Source organism: Nannospalax galili, unplaced genomic scaffold (assembly GCF_000622305.1).
Source record: "Nannospalax galili isolate Female #2095 unplaced genomic scaffold, S.galili_v1.0 scaffold54, whole genome shotgun sequence".
In the NCBI taxonomy this organism is placed as follows: Eukaryota; Metazoa; Chordata; class Mammalia; order Rodentia; family Spalacidae; genus Nannospalax; species Nannospalax galili.
Genome location: NW_008341028.1, coordinates 4,181,972 through 4,203,200, shown reverse-complemented (window position 1 = coordinate 4,203,200; position 21,229 = coordinate 4,181,972). Strand labels below are relative to the sequence as shown.

The 21,229-nt window shown below is 39.9% G+C and overlaps 1 protein-coding gene across 7 annotated transcripts in view; it reads right to left on the bottom strand.

The window, feature by feature from the left end:
• The window catches only part of Hecw1 (HECT, C2 and WW domain containing E3 ubiquitin protein ligase 1), a 492,247-nt gene that overhangs the window by 178,790 nt on the left and 292,228 nt on the right, over positions 1 to 21,229 (bottom strand). For all 7 annotated transcript variants that reach the window (XM_008836284.1, XM_008836287.1, XM_008836281.3 and 4 more), the window contains exon 7: positions 16,045 to 16,214. In XM_008836284.1, the coding sequence (XP_008834506.1) occupies positions 16,045 to 16,214 (170 nt within the window). The remainder of the gene's footprint in view (positions 1 to 16,044; positions 16,215 to 21,229) is intronic.

Here is a 21,229-nt window from a genome sequence, read left to right as displayed (position 1 = left end):
CATTTCCTCCATGCTTCCAAGTGAAGCCAACCATGGTTGAGCAGGACCTTTGATTTATCTTCACATAGGCGGAACTGGTAAAAGAAACGAGCCAGGGGCTCCTCCGAAGCCCATGTGACCCCTGAGGAACAGATCCTCAAATGACCTTAAGAGTAAAAATAAATTGGTTTATCTGGGCCAACTGTATGACCTTAATCACTGAAAAGGAAAGTATAACCAAAGATTAAAGGGGCCAATATAATTCTTTAAGAGTCCATATGTATAGCTAAAGGCTACATAACAAGCAACAATGCCAGATAGGAGATACCTTCTTTTGAGTTGTTGGCCTGTGTATCCCAAGGGACTCCCAGATAGTAAACCAGCATAGAACTGGGAAAATGAACAGCAGACCCCAATCTTATCTAAAGGAATATTGACAACCGATTGACACTCGATGAGGAACAGCTGACCTTCCTAAAGCAAAGACCTCTAGGTAGGCGACTAGATTCACCAGATGGACAAATAGTGGGGAATGGCTGAGGGTGATGACATCACAGCAGATAGTAACAGGGATAACAGAGTTTAAGGGGTCTAGTGGGGGGAGGTAGTCTATTGGAATGTGCCATAGCGTCCTGGAAATGGGTGTACAGTTGAATAAGGTGTTTTGGGATGTTCTGTGTGATATACACACACAGAAAAAAAAATCAACAAATTAAAAAAGTGAATTATATTTGAGGAGGAAGCATAAAAATTTACATCATGTTAATTAGTAGATATGATAAACATTACCATTGAAATCTACCCGATGACTTCATAGACATACTCAGGTGCCAAGGATCCGAGTGCAACCGATTATGACTAGTAGTAATCAGATACATACAGATTAGAGATGCATGCACCAACATCTCAGTGTTATGAGCAAAAACAATGAGTCTTTCTGTAAGAAACAGTATATTTTAAAATGAAATGGAGATCTTTTTTAAAGGGTAAAAACTCATTCAATTTTATATTTTACAGGGCTTATACTGAGTTCAATATTGTGTAACTGTATTTAATTCAACAGCGAACCTAAAAATTTTATAGCCACTTTTGAAAGAGATGTATCTTTGCTCTGAAAAGCTTCTTCTTCTAAAAAAACAATAAAATATATTTAAAAAAGAATGGCTGTAATTACAGAACAATTTTTCAACATAAAGAAAGATACTCTATGCAATATGTTTCACTGGAGGAAGCAAGCAACTGATTTGGATTTTCACATTTTAAGTGCAAAATCCTTTTACTGTGGGAAAACCATTTAGCTCATAAAATTATTTCTTTTTCATTGAAGTAAGATAATGTTGCCAGGTGTGGTCGTATACATTTGTGGTCCCAGCACTTAGGAGACTGGGACAGGAGAACTGCAAGTTCTAGGCCAACCTATGCTTCACTGCAAGACTCTCTCAGAGAACCAGTGGAGGAAAGGAAGAAGGGGTGGGGGAGAAAGGCAAGGCCAAGAAAATGTGCTCCTCTGTGGAGTACAACACGCTGTAGTGAGACTGCTATGTCAGAAACATAGCCCAACATAATTCTAGCTTTTTACCATGCCAGAATCTATTAAATAATAATAAATTCACAAGACATGTCAATTTCATTGGCCATAATTTACCAGTAATTCTCATGTCCCTTCATAGCCTGGTAGTTGGCCCTCAGGGTTTTTTTGTTTATTCATGTATTTATTTTAGTTAGCATAGAAAACAATAGATATCTTTGTGACATTATGTATTTGCCCTCCCTCATCCTCTACCTCCTCTTTCTGGTCCTTTTAACACCTCCCAAATATTCCTTCTATATTCACATCACAGGCTCTTTTACTCCAATCTTAAATATTAATATTAACTGGAGATTACACCTTAAAGTCCATATATATGTTAAAGCATGGCTACAAAAAGTTAAAGAGGCTACAGAGTCCAAAGAGGGCAAACTGAAAGTAAAGGCAGAAGGCTGATACAGATGCAGTTATTGCAGGTCATTAAAAGGAGCTGCTGAAGGCGCGCCAAGCCCAGCCTGCAGATCTGGGCTAAAATCAAGGATTCCTACGGGCTGCATACCTGGGAGAATCCACCTCCTTGGCTTCCCTGGATTCTGCAGGCTGCTCCCCATCCTTGGTGACCCATTTCAAACACTTCAGAGCTAGCAATATCACCTTTCTTCATTTTTTTTTTTGTTTTGAATTTTTTAGACAAGGTCCCTCTCTCTGTAGTTCAGGCCTGCCTGAAACTTACTATGTAGCCAAAGTGAAACGGAAACTTACATCAGTTCTGTCTCAGCATCTCAAGATGATAGGCTCTTAGGCATAAGCACCAAGCTCGGTATGCCATATCTCTTTAACTCATTGTGTGTAAGGCTCTATGCTAAGAGTTTCATTAGCTTTATGGTTCACAGACGTGTAAACTGAGGCTCCAGAGATTTAAATAAAGTAGTAAATCCATGGAACTGGTATGTGGAAGACCTGAAATTAAAACAGACTACCTTGCAAACTTGTTAAAAAAAAAAAACAAAACCCAAAACACTCAGGTGGGGAAAACTCTGACTTTGAGACCAAAATGCCTTAAAGCTTTTCAAGGTTTTAACAGGCACTCCTTGGTCCTAAGCCTTCCAACTAGTAAAACCTTCAATCTCTATGCAACTTAGAAAAAAGATGATTTTGGATGTGCTTGCTTAGTCTAAGGAACCTACTCAGCAACCTACTGGCTACCTTAATTGTGAACTGGATTTCATAGTGGAGAGAGGACCAGGACCATAGATGCACTTGTCCTGTTAATTCCAGTGGCAATGAGATTAACCCTTAAAAATGACTCAATCAGGCCAGGTGTGGTGGCACACACCTTTAATTCCAGCACTTGGGAGGCAGAGGCAGGTGGATCTCTGTGAGTTGAGGCCAGCCTGGTCTACATAGTAAGTTCCAGGCCAGCTGGGGCTACAGGGAGACCCCGTCTCCAAAAGACCAAAAAAAAAAAAAAAAAAAAAAAAAAAAAAAAAAAAAAAAAACCAACCAAAAAACCAACCAACGAAACAAAAAACCTTAATCATATTTTCCTCACACAATGTAATGGTTATTGGAATGAAGGGAAAGTCTCTGGTTAACTAATAACAGGTTGTTAAGGTATTAAGCTTTATGTTGAAGGATCCCAGATGTTTAAATAAAAACTGACCCTTCCCTCAACTCTTCTGCCTTCTTCCCGAAGAAGATGATCCTAAATATGGTTGTAAACATACTTTAGATATTTGTGGCACTAGAAAAAAAATCAACAACAAAACCCACAACAACTCCCCTGTCAAACCCTGATTGGGTCCTCTTTACTGACAGAAGCTCCTTTGATGGACACGGGACATGGATTCTGTTAGGCAGGGTGTACTCTAGTGACATCCACTGACACCTTGGAGAATAAAACCCTTCCTCTGGGGATCAGTGCCTGAATTAATATCCCTGACAAGAGCCCTAAAACGAGAAATGAGAGGCTCACAGTTTACACCAGTTCTAAGTATGACTGCACAGTCCTTGAAGTTCTTTAGTCCATCTGTATGCTTGTGCATCTTTCTCTCAGCCACAGGCTCTGATATCAAATGTCATCAAGAGATAAATCAACTGCTTTTCTGCTGCATTTCAACCCAAATGTAATGACAGTTGTCCACTGTAGAAAACATTAAAAAAAAAACAAAACAAAAACAAACAGCTAAGGGACCTTAAAAAACAGGCTAATCAAATGGTTAATTAAATCATGACTGTGGTCCCCCTTTTGTGGGAGCCCCCTTCTTGGCTGAGTCCTTAATAATCTCCTGAGAAGCTAGCAGAGCCCCCTTCTCCTCCCAAAGGAATTTTCATCTAGTCATGGCTGGTTTAAGGATGATTCTTGGAGATTACACCTGCCTGCTACAGACAAACAATTTTAAACACCTCCATTAGACCATCCATCTGGGCAGGAATGGGACCCTACTACTAATGAAAAGACTACTCATAAATAATTTACAAAAATAACCAAACCAAACAGAAAACAAAGCTGCTAATAGGTGCCAAAATAATAATCCTCAGCCACATTGTGTCTCCCACTCCCACCCCCTGCCATGAATTCAGAAGTCACAGTCACAGCCCAGGAGGACACTTTCACCAACTTGTTGGGGGCCTTCTCTTGTAGGACATAAAGGCTTGCAAGGCAATATGGACTTTAGATCAAAAAGTCACCAGAGGTTTGGGTTGCCACAGAATATGCAAAGTGATAATGGACCAGGTTTTAAGGCTTTGGTAAGCCAGGGGATATCAACTGCCCTGGAATCATAATTGAATCTCCATTGTGCTTGAAGGTTTTAGTCTTCCAAAAAGGTAAAATAAAGTGATGGGCTCTAAAAGGTTAACTCAAGATGTTAGCCTCTCCTGACTTCCCTTGATGCTGATTTGAATAAAAAACGTCCCTCAACATACAGGTCTCAGTCCTTATAAGATGCTGTGAGAAAGGCTGTTCCTCACCAATGACATCCTAATAGACAGGGATATTAAAACTAAAAACCTGTGATCCCTTGCCCCTATCTCATAATGGTTCCTTTGTGAGTGCCTAAGGACATAATCCCAGCTACCAGGAAGGTCCCTCTTCAATCCAGGGGACCCAGTGATGGTTCTTTTGTTATCTGATGGTTCCTGCACTTAAAACCCATTTGTGGGGGACCCTGTATGGCTGTTGTTTCTACTTCATCTATAAGAAAGTCCCTGAGATCGACTCCTGGATTCATTACACTCATCTCAAGTCCTGGACACCAGACTCTGTCACCTCCATGAGTGACAACTCCAGAGGAACCCGATTCCTAGAAACCATTGGAGGGCCTAAGATACCTTCAACCAGCAGACATGTACCAATTATATAAGTGCCACCAAAAGTCTTATTATATGAGTGAATTGCTCTCTCTCTAGTCTTCTTAATCTTTCTTTTGTATTGGTTTATATGCTCTGTCCTCAAGATTCTACTTCCTCTCTTACAAACCTCTTGCCAATACCTGCCCAGATTAGGTTTTACTGTGAGTTTCCTTTATGAGGGTGCCTTAGTTTGTGGCCTACTTAATCTTTGGATCTTTCTTTACATTTTATTTATTATTTTTATTTCATGTGTATTCATGCATTGCCTGCATGTAGGTAAGTGCACCCTTTTCATACAATGCCCACGGAGGTCGGAGAGGGTGTCGGATCCTCTGGAATTGGAGTTATGGACAGTTGTTAGCTGCCATGTGGATGCTAATATTCGAATCCAGGTCCTCTGCAAGAACAGCCAGTGCTCTTAACCACTGAGCCATCTCTCCAGCCCCTTGTTGGATCTTTTAATAAAGGGACCTCTTCTTTATCTTTTGTGAGAGCACTTGTTCTTTGCCATTGTGACTCCCACTTACCCTCAGTGGTGGTTTGAATGAGAATGTCCCCCGTAGGTTCCAAGTATTTGGACGCTTTGTCCCTGGTTGTTGGCGCTGTTGTGGGAAGTTTTAGAAGGTGCGGCCTCGTTGGAGGAAGCACGTCATTGAGGGAAGGCTTGTAGACTTCTAAGCCTTGCCAGAGCTTCAGGCATCCTGTGCTTCCTGCGCCTGCTTGAAGATGTGAGTGTTCAGCTTTCTGCTCTGGCTACCTCTGCCACCATGCCTGCCCCATCATTATGAACTCTAAGCCTCTGGAATAATAAGCCAAATAAAACTCTTCCTTCTAAGTTGCCTTGAACATGGTGTATTATCACAACAGAAAAGTAACTAACACACTGTCTCACCCCAATGATTCATCAGCTCTAACCTTATCCAAGTTTCTACTTCCTAGATTTTCCCATTATGGGGTACATCTGACTTTGAAGGTATGACTAGCAATTCCTAGAAAGAATCTCCACCTTCAAATTGAACCTTCTACAAATCTGAGTAACTGATTAGAACTTCAATGATTGTATAGAGTTTGAAATGTTCCAAATCCACAGCAAATTATCTTGGGCCATCTTAATAGCCATTTATTCTCCTCCTTTGTACATGACCTAACATCCTTTGCAACTTTTAGAGAAATCCTTTGGAATATACAGAGCACTGGTTTTCCTTTGGAATGTATTAACTTAGCAGATCACTAGTGTTCATGAACCTAAGAGCTAGGATGTCATCAGAGAGCATCTGAAGCCTACAAAAGACCTCTGCTTTGCTGGAACCCTCCTTTTTAATGTCTCCACCAATGCACTGAAGTGTCTTGATTTATGACCTTCTTTGTTCTACTATAAAAACTTCATGAAGCTGCTTCCATGTTGGAACATGGAATTGGGGTAACTTAAATATGTGTTCACAGGCCATGATCTCTCATATTTTGGCTCCAGAATAAACTTATGGTGAGAGTTTTATTTTTGCATCAACAAAGGGATATTTCTACAGGCCTATCCCTTGAGCATTTGAGAATAGCCTAGTGTCACTGGTCAATATTCTGCCTTTTTTACCCTCTACACTAAAGCCATCAACATGGAGCAGGAGCAGGAGCAGGACCATGTCCAACCAATCCAGACTGACAAGCGGCAGAACCCTCTGAGTGTACAGGATGGGTAAGCTCTTATTCCAAAAGACATATCTCTGTTTTCAACACACCAAGGTAGGTAGACCCTTAATCTTTCCCTCTACAAACAAACTTTGGCATTCATTTATGACTCCACAAATGAAATTTCCACTTACCAAGCTCCTGGGTGGCAACTTGTAGATGCCTCAAGGGGTTACGAGTGCTTGAAAGTTAAAAGTCACCCGGGTGTGGTGGTGCATGCCTTTAATCCCAGGACTTGGGAGTCAGAGGCAGGTAGATCTGTGAGCTCGAGGCCAACCTGGTCTACATACTGAGTTCCAGACCAGTCAGGGCTACATAGTGAGACCCTGTCTTACATGGTTCTCTCCCATGAATCAGGAGCTGTGGTCCACTTCCTTGAACCTGGTGCTGTGACCCCTTCTTGTGAACCTGGAGCTGTGGTTTCCCACTACACCAAATAATTGGAAATGAAATAAAAATTATACTGCTCACAAAGGACTAAATATCTGATACTTAAGGACAAATTTAGCGAAAGATGTAACCATATACTGGAAACTGTGTAACACTACTATGGGAATTTAAGGAAGACGTGAATAATTGGGATGAAATACCATTTCATGGAGGGGAATAATGAATATTTTCATGATATAAATTCTCCCAAATTGGTCTGTAAATTCCACAAAAATTTAGCAAGACTTGCTTTTGTAGAAATTCAAAAAGTGTTTCTAAAACTTATGAGAAAATACAAACAACAGCCCTTTTTAAATGAAGACCAATGTCAGAGGAATTTTACCTGGTTTGAGACTTACTATGAAGACAGAGCTATCATTTGAAAGGCAAAGAGATTTCCCAGTGCAGTAGACTAGAGATCCCCCAGAATATATCCACATATTTATTGAACTGAATTTGGGCAAATTACCTACTCAGTACACTGGAGAAGCAATTTTTTTTTTCAACAAATGCGCTGAAACAAGCCAGTATCTACAGGGAAAGAAATTAATGCAAACTTTACCTCATACCACACACAGAGGTTAATTTGAAATGCATCTTTAAAAAAATTGTTATTTATGTGTAGGTGTACATGTCTGTGTGAGTATATGCCCCATATGTGCAGGTGCCTATGGAGGGTATTGGATTTCCTGGACCTGGAGTTACAGGTGGTTGTGAGCCACTTGATATGGGTGCTAGGATTCAAACCTGGGTATTTGTAAGAACAGCCAGTGTTCTTAACTGCTAAGTCATCTCTCTAGCCCCCTGAAAGACATCTTATACCTACACATAAAAGCTAAAACTACAAAAATAGTAACAGAAAACTCTAGGAGTTAATTTTGTTAATTTTGGTAGACTTAGAATGAATAAAGTATGAATAATCAAATAAAATTATTGTTTAAAATAGGCTTTATAAAAAACTAAAAAAATACTTCTTTGAAATGTATCACTAAGAAAGCAAAAGAGGAAACAGAGAATACTTGCGAAATAGTGAGTGATGAAGTATCTAAATCAGAATAAATAATCAGAATATAAGACTGGAGAGTTGGCTCAGTGGTTAAGAGCACTGGTTGCTCTTAGAGAGGACCTGGGTTCGAATTCCAGCACCCAACTGTCTGTAACTCCAATTCCAAGGAATTTGATGTCCTCTTCTGGGCTTCATGGGCATTGCACACACACATGATACACTTACCTGCAGGCAAAACACTCATATACATAGAATAAAAACAAATTTTTCTAAAAAAAATACATAATCAGAATATATAAAATAATTCTCAAAATACAAAAGTAGGTAGTCAACGTACACTGTTTTCATACTATTTAATGTCACTTAGCAATTAAAAGAACTACTAACGTATACAATAATAGAAATGAATCTCAAAAACATTATTTTGTACTGTATATAATAGAGAACTCTGATGTTATAAAATGTATGCAAATTAATCAATCATAATGATAATTCAGAGTTTTCCTGGTACCAGGGATGGGGTGAGGTCTGAACAGGAAAGAGGGATTAATGGTGTTTTGGGAGAAAATTTCTGTGTCTTTAAAATGGTGGTAATTTCATGCTCATATAAAACTGACAAAATTCATCAAGTTGTGAGATTTAAATACAGTGTATTCACCTTTTTGTGTATATGTATGTAAATTATTCCTCAAAGAAGATGAGGATAAAAATAACAGTATAAAAATGAAAGTGGAAATTCTTTTTTGGGGTAGATGGGGCATTGTCTCACTGCAAAGCCCAAGTTGGCCTTGAACTTGCTGCAATTCTCTTGAGTCAGCCTTCCAAACGCAATGTTGTGATTACAGGTATATGCTATCGCTGGAGATTTTCACTAAACTTTTGATAATGTCTGTACACTTTTGTATCTCAGTGTATTTTGGATATTTTATTTTGGTGGATTTGTAGGAATTTTGCCTTGTAAAAGCCATATGATAGAGAACTATTTATACTATATTTCACCTGAAACTCAGCAAGAGAGAGGCATACTGATTCCATGCAAAACTGCTACCTGGATTGGTTTTGTTTTTTTTGAGACAGGGCCTCCTTGTAGCCCCAGCTGACTTGTGACTTCCTGTGTTGACCAGGCTAGCCTCAGTCTCACAGTGATATGCCTGCCTCTGCCTCTGTACTGCTAAGATTAAAGACCCATGCCACCACACCCAGCCGGATTTATTTATTTATTTTTAATGTTAATCTTGAGTCCTTGGGATTAACACTATTTCTTGAAGTATTAGCTTTTTTCTTTTGTTGAATCAATTAGTTAATATTTTATTTAGGCTAGCTGCATAGATTTTTATGAAAGAGCTTGGGTTGTAAATTATCTTTCTTGAATTGACCTTAGATTTTGGTATCAAAATTTTGTTGGATAAATCAAATTTTCCACAATAAAAAATATTTTCAACTTAATAATGAATTTTTGCTTTTATTTCTTGTCCAACCAATAGATTTTTAGGAGATTTTTTTGCTTAATTTTCAAGAGAGTTGAGTACTTTTAGCATCTTTTAATTATTTATATTTAATGATTTACATTTCCTTCCTTCCTTCCTTCCTTCCTTCCTTCCTTCCTTCCCAAGTGCTGAAATAATAAATATGTACCACAATATCTGGCTCTTTCATCCCTTCCTTCCTTCCTTCCTTCCTTCCTTCCTTCCTTCCTTCCTTCCATGTGTATGAATGTATTGCCTGCATGTATGTAAGTGCATCTGTGTGTGCAATGCCCAAGGAGGACAGAAGAGGGTGTTGGATCCCCTGGAACTGGAGATGGCTGTTGGCCTCCATGTGGGTGCTAGGATTTGAATCGAGGTCTTTTGCAAGAATAGCCAGTGCTCTTAACCACTGAGCCATAACTCCAGCCCCTATATTTACAGTCTTAACAATTAAATATATAAAATAATGTTGAAAATCTATCTCCACTAACTCCAATAATAAAACATGCAGGGGTCTGTTTCTGCTGTCCATGAGGTAGATAATTTTAGTTAATCAGAGCCTGCTGAGCTGTCTTGAAATTTTCTGTTACTGGCTTGCTCTAACAATGTGGCCAGTCAGGGGACAGCTGAGAGTCTGGTTCTTTGCTAGATCACCTCCCCTTGGAGGTCAAGAGTGTCTAGCTTTTTCTCTTTAGTACTGTGGTGCTTCAATACTTTGACTATCAGTATCACTCTGCCTACCTTGTTATCCCTTTACATGAGGCCGATACAGTGATTTGGCTTCTTTGAAATTACTTTCTTTCTAGACTCTTGACCTCCCATGCTCTGATTGCTGTGACTATTTCTGACGTCATATGCTTTTTCCAGTTGTTTTTGTGTTCGTGTGCCATGTGCTACTATCTCAGAGCCAGAGCTGAGGCCAATAACGTCCACGCTTGATGCTTTATAATCCATCTCACACATATCAGTAGGAAGGATTTTATATAGAGCTGGTAAGAGCAGGTTGCTTCCAGACTAGAAGTACTCCATTGGCTTCTTATACTTTGAATAACAAAGTCCTAACTCCTAATCTCTCTGTTTGGCTTACATCTTACTGTTCCACCTTACTCACTATGCTCTGGCCACAGTTACATCCTGTGTGTTTAAACATGCCAGGCCCATAGCCCTCAGACCTCCCAGAAACACAGCTCTAACTCTGTCTTTGTACATCTGGTTTCTCACTTGATGCATGTAAAAGCAGCTCAGAAAGGCCTTGTGGACAACTGCTGCCTCAGGATGCCCATTCAGTTATGCATCTCATATAACAATGTGGTGTTTCCTCCAGATTGCTTACCTTCCATTGAAATTGCATCATTAATATTTTTTTTCTCTCTCTCTCACAGTAGAACATCAATTCTATGAGCAAGGCCTTTTCTGCTTCATTATCTGATGTGGTCTGAGTGGTATAATCTGCATGCCTGTCTCCTGCTTGGAAGGCTGAGGCTGAATGAGGGAGACTAACCAACGCCATGACTTGAAGCGACCATTTAATGTTGGTTAATCCACTTGATACTTCAGAAAATCTTGTTTCAGGAGTTTCTTATTTTATTGAGAGGTCTATATATTCCCTCTGCAGGAGCACTCTAGACACAGATGCTTTAGTTGCTCTATTTCTGTTTACCTTCTCTGTGGAACTCTACTCCCATAAGTGCTCATTATATTCATCCCAGAAAGTAAACAGACCTGAAATCAAGGAGAACGTTCCCTGGAGGAGAGCAGTTTGTAATGAAAGCAATAATAAAGACATTCATCCATCACTGTGAAGTTTGTACTATAGTTTGTACTATGATAATGTATAGCTTTCTTAATTTTCCTTTCTCATTTTAAAATTCTAATAGAATCTTTAATTTTTCTGAAATTGAAAACATTTTAATGTTTAAAGTTAATTTGTACGCACTTGATTCAAAATACTAACAGTGAAAATAAATTTGGCATTTACACCAACATGAAAGGATAGTCCTGCTGTTCAATGCAAACAACTTTGATGCCTTTGTAGTTCAGTCAGTAAACACACAAAAATAGGACAGCTTTGTTCTCATTTGCATTTTTCCTTGAATCCTTCAGGAACAGGAAAATATTTCATTTACCGAGGTGTAATATGAGACCCAGCACCAGTATCAGCTTTTAAGCGTGAGGGGAACGGTCCCCACTGATGTGCATAATGCAGTTCTAAGAAGACCCTGGCTGCACCTGCTGTCCACGCAAAACCAGGCTCAGCTGCTGACATTTCACACACCTCAAGTGCTTGCGGGATACCCTGGAACCTTTGCACATTCTGTTCCTTCTAGGTGGAATTGTCTCTGTCCTTCTGGAAATCAGCTGGTTCCCTGTTAGCATCATGTCTAGCCACACATCCTCTGTGCTGTCTTTGCTCAGGCTATCTCCTACTAACCCGAGAAGTCTTATTTGTCAGTCTTCTTTTTGGCTTCTGTTTCTATTACAGAGTAGATGCTCAATAAGCATTTTTTTATGTATTAGTCATTTTTATTACTTTTTTAGAGAACTCTGTTCAGATCTACAGCCAATTTTTAAATTTTTACTTTTGTATCTTTGAGAATTTCATACATGAGTATTGTCTTGCATTATTTCCATCTCTCCTAGTCCATATATATATATATATGATGCACTAAGTCTGTTTAGTGGCTCTTGTGTGTACTTGTGTTTAGGGCTGTCCATTTGTGAGTAGATAACCTCCCAGGGATCTAGTCCCTGGAGAAAACTGGTTCTTCCTTCCTCAGCATCCATTGATTGCCTATAACTCTTCACCTTGAACTTGAACCCCATGACATTCCCCTATCCACCAACTGATTTTGTCATTATACAGATCTCGTTAGACTACCATTCTATGGAGATTTCATTGGTACAGCTTCTCTATGATGTCTAGAATGTATTAACTAGCAGCAGGTGTCTTGTCCCTTTGGCTTGTACTTTCTTTCTGTCCCCTCTTCCACAATGTTCCCTGAGCCTTTAGCTGTGTCACTAGGGCTGGGCACCTCACAGTCACTTATGCATTTGACCAATTATGGAATTTTGTAATAGTCTCCATCTATCAACAAACATTTAAAAAATATTTTATTATTTTTATTTTATGTGTATTAGTGTACTGCCTGCATGTATGTAAGTTCATGTATGTCATGCAACACTCTTGGAGGTCAGAAGGCGTCCAATCCCCTGGAACTGGAGTTACAAACTGTTGTTAGCCGACATGTGGGTGCGGGGAATCAAACCTGGGTCCTCTGCAAGAGCAACCAGAGCTCTTAATTGCTGAGTTATCTCTCCAGCCCCATACACTTAATTTCTTAAATGATAACATTCCTTAAATGAAAAGAAGTGTGTGTGTGTGTGTGTGTGTGTGTGTGTGTGTGTACAGCACTGGTTATGTGATAGAAGAGTGAAGCTATAGATATCCTTCCAGAATTTATTCATAACCACCTACAAACAAAATTGGCCAACATCAGACTCTGAAAGCAAACTACCTGGACTGAATCCTAGTTTTTCCATTTACCTTAGGAAAATTGCTTAACTTCTATGTGCACTTATTTCCTTAGCATTAAATAAGGGCAGCAATTGTACGTAGCTCAAAAGGTTGTTGAGAGCTGATTATGCCAAATATTTAGAGCACTACTTGGCATAACTTACTAAATTTCAGGAAGTAAAAATAGCAAGATGAATTAGATGTGATTTCCTTTTCTGAAGAGTTCACAGTTTTTAAGGGAAGATAGAGATGCAAAGAAAAGACAACCCATAATACCTGCAGAGTGTGAACAAGAAACAGTTGCCTCCTGAAGCCTGGGGTGAGGAACTCCAGTGTTAGGCTACGTGTGCTGTAGCACCTTAGCTGATGCTTGAAGGATGCATGGAATTGGCTTTTGAGTTAGGTGGAGATGGGCATTTTAGAAAGATATAAGCAATGACAAAATAAATGACAAGCTATGACTATGTGAAAGCACAAGGGGGCATTTGGGGGCATCAGCTACTGAAGTGTGACCTTGACATAAGGTCTGAGGTGAAAGGCAGTGGAGAGGGAAGCCAAAACACACCATAGGTACTGAAGACTGACGATTCACCTCCTCCTGCCTAACTCTAACTGCCTTCTCCCCTGACTTCCCAACCAGAAAATCTACTGGGATAAGGTCGCAATGCAGACACTGTGGTGTTTGGTGGGAAGAGCTTTTCTTCTAGAATGAAAGCATGAAGTCTTGCAGGGGAGAAGCTTCTCTGGCTTTTTGGGTTTTCCTGTCTGAAATTGGAGCTTACAGCTTTAAGTCAGGAAAAGGAGGCTGTCTGTTAAGGGTGGTACAGTGGGTACAGATCCAAGGAATAAGATTCTTTCACAGCTTGCTGAACAGCCACACTGCCTCAATCACTGCCTTCTGATTCCTGTTTTTAGCAGCTGTTAGGGCTGGTCAGGCTTTTCTGTACTTCAGGCCAACTGTGTATCTGTAACTGACATGAAGCCTGATCATTACACCACTTGACGTGTTATCAGGGTCTGAGGAGCCCTGAGGGTGCACAGGCAGTTTCTGTGGTATTAAATTGTCAGGTTCTTTGCACGTTTTGTTTCATTTCTCTTGGTGGAGCTGGAAATGGAACCCAAGGCCCCAGGCATGCCGGGTAAGTGGTGTGTCTCTCAGCTACAACCTCAGCCCTGCAATGAAGCTTAATGAAATAATTTCAACCGTAGTACTTTAAATGGAGTACACAGGCTGAGGACAGAGCATAAGAGCATTTTTCAGTATACTGTAAGCAAAATCAGTTTTAAGCAAAGATTCAGAAACAATTTCAGAATGTAAAATGGATTCTAGTCGACATTTTAAGCCTCAAACTATTCTGATGACTGTAAATTCTACAAATGTTTTTCAAGATTTATACTGTCTTGATAAGAAATGTCTTGGAAAAACTTGCTTGGGCTGGAGAGATAGCTCAGTGGTTAAGAGCACTGGCTGCTCTTGCAGAAGACCTGGGTTTGGTTCCCAGCACCCACATGGCAGCTAACTATCATCCATAAATCCAGTCCAGGGGGTCAACACCCTCTTCTGACATCCTTGGGGACTGCATGACATGCACTTACACACATGCAGGTAATACATTCACACACATAAAATTAAAAAAATTCTTTAAAAAGAGAAACTTGCTTATTTTTCCAGATAGTATTAATTATTGTAGTATCTTGTGTTGTCCCCAGGAGTGCAGTAAGGAGTCTAGAAATTATTGGTGAGAATATCCAGGATTGGTGGAACACATGGTTGAAAATGCATTATTCCAGCTTGATGTGTGGTGTATGCCTTTAGTCCCAGAATTCTGGAGGCAAAGGTAAGTGGATCTCTATGAGATCAAGGCCAGCCTGGTCTATAGGCAAGCTGGGGCTACAGGAAGACCCTGTTTCAAAACATCAAATATATTGGTATTGTCAGTGTTTGAGAATCTTTTGATAACTCAATCTATTAATACTAATTAAAGTATCCATTTCTACTTCAAAGTTGTAAAGAAGTCTTCCTGTGGAGCCTGGGAGAAGGGTAATTAAACTTAGTAAGGAGATGATGTAACTTAAGACACAATGAAATAAGTCAGATCTCAAATATCTAACTACATTTTCTTGACTAGGATGCTTGAAAATTTCACATTAGTGATGTGGACAGTCTATTATAAATAATAAAAGAAGGCATCCTGTCTAAATTAAGTACCTTAAGTGGGAGCATCCATCCATCAATAATAGATAGATGGGTGAGAATAATTGATCTTTCAAAATTACAAAATTGCTAACTAGCCACATTAGGATTTGAGCCTAGTTCTGTGTGTCTGCAAAACTGAACTTTCACCTTGTACGTTACAGTGCATCCACTCCTGCCCTGAGCCACCTGTGCCTCCATTCACACAGCTGTCAGATTGTGACAAGCTATCTGTGAGCCGAGGGGCGAATTTCTGCAAGCTCTCCAGGAGAAGTAGTCCCTGTGAACTCCAGCATGCTGTATGACTTGCTGAGGATCTTCCTAACTCTTGGGTGGTGAGAGGTCCTTTACTGACATAATAAACTATTCAATACTTTAAGCAAGGTGCATATCACTGTACAAACCACCAAGATGGGATGAAAAATTAGGCTTTATAATCATTGAAATTAAGCAATATATAATCAAATCAGGAATATTTTAGAGCTTATTGATTACCAGGAACCTGATAATTACCAGGAACCTGATAATTTTAGTTATCACGAAGTGGTCCAGAGGACCACACTTGCTGGAGAAAATTTGAGAACAGTGGAGAAACTGGATTGCTCATGTTAAAACGAGCTTTTCCTGCATGCAAACACAGGTTCTGAATAAAACAGGGACTACAGGAGAGTAGCTGTGACAGACCATTTCCTGGTGCTACTTGGAGCAATCAGTCCAGATCTCCAAGTTACAGTCCACAGATAACATGGCTTGAGTCTCATGGCCATGGGTTTAGAAGCAGGAGCTATGCTTTACAAAATGAGGAATGCCCAGTGGGGGAGGGGGCTCATAGTTAGACATTTCACTTTGCTCCTTTGGCTTTCTTTCAGCATCTCCACTCCTGACACTCACCTCTGCCTGCCAGATGGGGTTCACAGTGTTCCCTATGATCGTGGATCTCCTCTCCTGTCCATGGTGAGGGAGGGCGGGAAAGATGCTGTGTTTCCCAGGCTGAATGGAAATCTTCAGATAAGGGTCTGGGTTGAAAAACATCCCTTTCTTCAATCCCATGGCCTGGAAATCTATAAAAATAAAGGATATTTTAAGGATGTTTTAATAAAGTTAAATACTACATCAGAACCTATGCAAGAAAAATCTAAAACATGGAAAAATTTTACAATGTTTAGACTATTTTCCACCTCATTACAAACATGAAGCTTGTGTGTATCTACAGAGCCCACTATATGGAACAAATCCCCTGGCATATATTAAATTGTGTTTTAGAAAGAAATCCATATCATGTGTCAGTCCAACTGGCACTGTGATCACTATTTTCATGAGAGGACCATTGGCCCTTACCAGACTGGATTTCTGGTGCTCTACAAGCAGGTTTGGATAAAGGGAATATATGAGAGTTTGAGGGTCACCCAGAGTGATAGAAACAGGGAAGAAATTTTCAAACTGGAAATTTGGTAGGTCCAACACAAAATTGTTCTGCAAAGTAGGAACATAAGAAAAGCAAGGGCAGTAGTTTTACGATAAATGCGGATTTCATTGAGTAAAGGTAAATAGACTTAGGAGAAACAAAGAAAGGAGGGGAATGAAAGAGCGAAGAACGATGGAGGAAAGGAAAAGAAAGTATGACTTCCCGGGAGCTAGTGAGGAGAGCTTTGAGAAGCCATGGTGCCAGGAAGAGGAAGACCTTGAAAATGGAACTGATTATATGAAATTTCATGTTGTAGAGAGAAGGTTGTGGTGGAGTGTGGAGATCATGCACAGATGTGATAATGACTTGTAGTTGTTTCAAGATAATTTAAAATCACTCTGTACTCATTAGAAATATATTTATGATGCAAAGAATATAGTTTCTGATATTTTTCTATTATTGAAGTATTTTCCAAATGAAATACTCATATTTTATGCAAGTAAAGAAAACAGCGTAGATACACTGAATCAGTGATTCTTATCCCTGGTAGAAGATGAGGTGTTTTATAACTGCTTACTGAGGAAATATCATCAACATTTTCATACTCATTACTAAAAGTTATTTTGAGCTAACAGAAGCTTAGCTCCATAATGAAGTTATATCACCACAAGAGGAAAAAGCAGAAAGTAAAACATAGCAGAAGTCTTCAAAACTCAGGCCATCTTCCCAAGAGCATGTGCAGAAAATAGTTAACACACAGTCTGTGACAAATCGCTTTGGGAAGGGCTGGATCTTTGCTAGTGTAAGGGGCTCTAGGTTTCAGGATGGTTCCCACCTCCCAAAAACTGATGATTTGTTTTGCTTAGACTGTATGAATTGTGTCTTTTCTCATGGACACTACTTTCTTTCTAGGAGTCTGAGCGTTTGGAACATGCTAAGCAGAAGGCACCTGTACAACCTGCATACACCTCAACCTGCACACTCCTCTAGTAGAACGGTGGGCACTGGGTCTTCAAGAAACTTTTTAGGAAGACAGCATTTCATACACATTGTTATAAGCAACGCTGCCCTTCTATTTCCACAATGGTTACTTTTGAAAATAGTTTTACAAAAATTGAGATTTGTTCAGGCATTTGATCATTTCCTTTCATTTCAATAATAAAATGATCATTGGTTTAGAAGTTTTCTTCTATTACTGTGTCCATTCCACTTGTTCTGATTTCTTATTGAGACACTGGGTGTGTGCTATCTGGATCCCTGTCTTCACTCCAGGAGACACTCAGAGCAGCCTGCTGCCACTGATTCCCTCCCCTTCTGAGTTCTGACTATGCTCTGTGTCACTTCCTAAAGCTCACTTTTACTTCTGTGATTGTCTTTTTAGAATTCAAGTATCTCTTTGACTGTGGTAGACAGAATAAGAGTCTCACATTGATGTTTATGTCCTAATCTAGATACCTGTGAAAATATTACTTATGTAGTCAAATAAGAACTTTCAGGTATGATTATGTTCCTTAACTTGAAACAGGGAGATTGTCCTGAATACCCAGTCGAGGCTAATGCAATCACAAGCATCCTTGCAAAAAGGGAACAGAAGGGGATGGAGAGATGGCTCAGCAGTTAAGAACATTGGCTTGTTCTTTCAGAAGACCTGGGTTCGAGTCCCAGCACCCACATGGCAGCTAACAACTGTCTGTAACTCTAGTTTCAGGGGATTCAATGGCTTCTTCTGTCCTCCATGGGCATTGCACAACATGGGCGCACTTACCTACATGCAGGCAATACACGCATACACATATTAAAATTTTTTTAAAAAAGGGAACAGAAATGGCAAAGTGAAGAAAAAGTAAACTGATGATGGAAGCAGAGATGAAGGTGCTATGGCCATGACCCAGGAGTGCTGGAAGCTTCTCGGAGCTGGAAAGGTAAAAAGATTGTGCAGCCAAGCCGCCAAAGCTTTGTTGGCATCTTGGAATTTATTCCTCCAAGGATCCATTCTGGGGGCTGGAGAGATGGCTCAGGGATTAAGAGCATTGGCTGCTCTTGCAGAGGGCCCAGGTTTGAATCCCAGCACCCACATGGCAGCTAGCAACTATCTGTAACTCCAGTTTCACGGGATCCAACACTCTCTTCCGATATCCACAGGCACTGCTCAACAAGGCTGAATTTACTTACATACAGGCAATACACTCACATAGAAAAAATAAGAACAGTAAATAAAATATTCATTCTGGACCTCTGACCTTCCTTGACTTCCAGAATAGTAAGAAACTTTTGTGTTGCTTTAAGCTACCAAGTTTTTAGTAATTTGTTATAGCAGCAGTAGGAGACAATGGTGTTTTTGAGACAGGGTCTCCTTGTAGCCCCAGCTGGCCTGGAACTGGCTATGTAGACCAGGCTAGCCTTGAACTCACAAAGATCTGCCTCTGTCTCCTAAGTGCTGGGCACCATCATGCCCAGCCACATCTTTCTATCTTATTTTTGAACTTCGAAGAATTTCTTTATCAACTTTTTTCATCTTTGACCTCTTAATTAATATGTCCTCTAAATTCCTGTATTTTATTAAGCGTACAAATGAGTGATAAATGCTTTCTCTTTAGTATAGTCAGTCAATAAGAATACATCTTTTTATTTGAATATATGTTCTTCAATTGTTCTTACAGCTTTTGTCTACATATCCTTTAAGTCATGGATTTTATCATTTATCCATGAAAAGGTCTTGTAGACTTAGTGTGTGTCCATCTTCCCTTTGATTTTCAGAAGGTTATTGTTGCAATTCTATTCATACTATTTTATAGAAAGAGCTGGCTTATGTCCATCTAGTCAGGTTTCTTATTTTTGGTGGGCCTTCCTTAGTTATAGATTAGGTGAGCCTTTTTCTTTTGCTTTCCTTTAAGACGTAGTTTATTTTGTATTTAATTTTTGTTACATTTACTTATATATTTTATTTATGTTGTACACATGTCTGTCATAGAGCAACAGTATTGGCACATGTGTGGATGTCATAGGAAAACTTGTAGAAGTTGGTTTTCTCCTTCTGCTATGTGGGTCTCTGGGGTTGAACTCAGCTTGTCAGACTTGGCTGCAAGCATATTTATGAGCCATCTCATAGCCTAGTATTTATTTTTATCATAGACATGGTGAATTAAATACACATAGGCACATCTTAATACTGAGTATTATGTATCTGTGACTTTGCCAGGCTTCCTCCTTGTTAGAAATGAATCAAGGGTCTCAAGGAAATAATCACACAATCCAAAATACTTTGGCAAGGAAAAGGGTTTCACTTCTGCAGAAGGGTATGTAGCCACGCCAAATCAAGCTGGCATGCACACTGGCAAAGGTCCTGCTGGGCTTTTATTCCTACACAAGGGGTCCTGTGCCTCACTTTGAGTGGTCAGAGCTCAGCCTCACATTCCTATGAGGTTGGCTAATTCAAACTGGTGCAGTTGATATGCAAAATGCAGCTGTTGAGAGCGGGATGCACCTGGAGCTCAATCTTTATCTTTTTCATTGATTAAAAAAATTTAAGTTGTGTTAGGTTTAAAATATTTTATTTATTGTTTTTATTCCACGTGTATGAGTGCATTGCCTGCATGTTGATAGGTGCATCCATGTTGTTCAATGCCTGGGGAGGTCAGAAGCAGGTGTTGGATCTCCTGGAACTGGAGTTATGGATGGTTGTTAACTGCCAAGTGGGTGCTGGGAATTGGATCCGGGTCCTCTGCAAGAGCGGCCAGCGCTCTTAACCAATGAGCCATTTTTCCAAAGGCCTCAATCTTTAACCTTAGAAAATAGTGTAGGGAATTTTGCCAGGTGGTGCTTTTCAAATTTCTTTACAGATGGACCCCTTTGTCTCATTTAACCCTTTGATAGAAAAGACTACATTTCCTTTACATTCCCCACACTTCTTTCACTGACAATTTTATAACCTCAGTCACATTTCGTTTCTGGGAATTGTCGTCTTGATATAACAGAACGATATGTGCAGGACAATAGATTTAACTTGGATCACCTTATTAACAGGATCTGAGCTACACTAGGGTACCCCGAGAGAATTTCCTTGCTCTGGTAGGTCTGTGTGCCTGTGTCTGCAGGACAGAGACAAGTTGGAGACCGAGGAAGAGAGATTCTGTCCTTTCCCTAGCCACAATGCTCTTGGACTTCAGGATGCTCCTGGAGATTTGGTTCCAGAAACCTACTCTTGATTTCTGGCAAATAGTTGTGTGGTGCTCCTAGTTTCTAATTTTTTGGCCTTTCTACTTAGTTCTTGACCTAGAACTCTCTATGTAGTCCAGGCTGGCTTCGAACTAACAGAGATCCACCTGCCTCTACCTCTTGAGTGCTGGGATTAAAGGTGTGCACCACCAGGCCCAGTCTCTATTGGTAGTTTCTGGAACATTTCAACGAAAATGTGAGAATGGCAAATTAGCTTTTGTCCTGGTAAAACAAAATTGGGTTTTCCCTTTTTTTCTACAACTTAAACAGACACATACTAGTGCTAAGAATGCACCTTAGACATGCATTTGCTTTATTGGACACACTTCAACCAAAAAATCCCACAGGTGATAGCCCAACTCCCAAAGAGGGTCACGTGCCGTCTGGTCTGATTGCTGATGCTCCATTGGTTCAACAAGCCAAGCTCATAGTTTTCTAGTTGTGCTCAAGGGGATC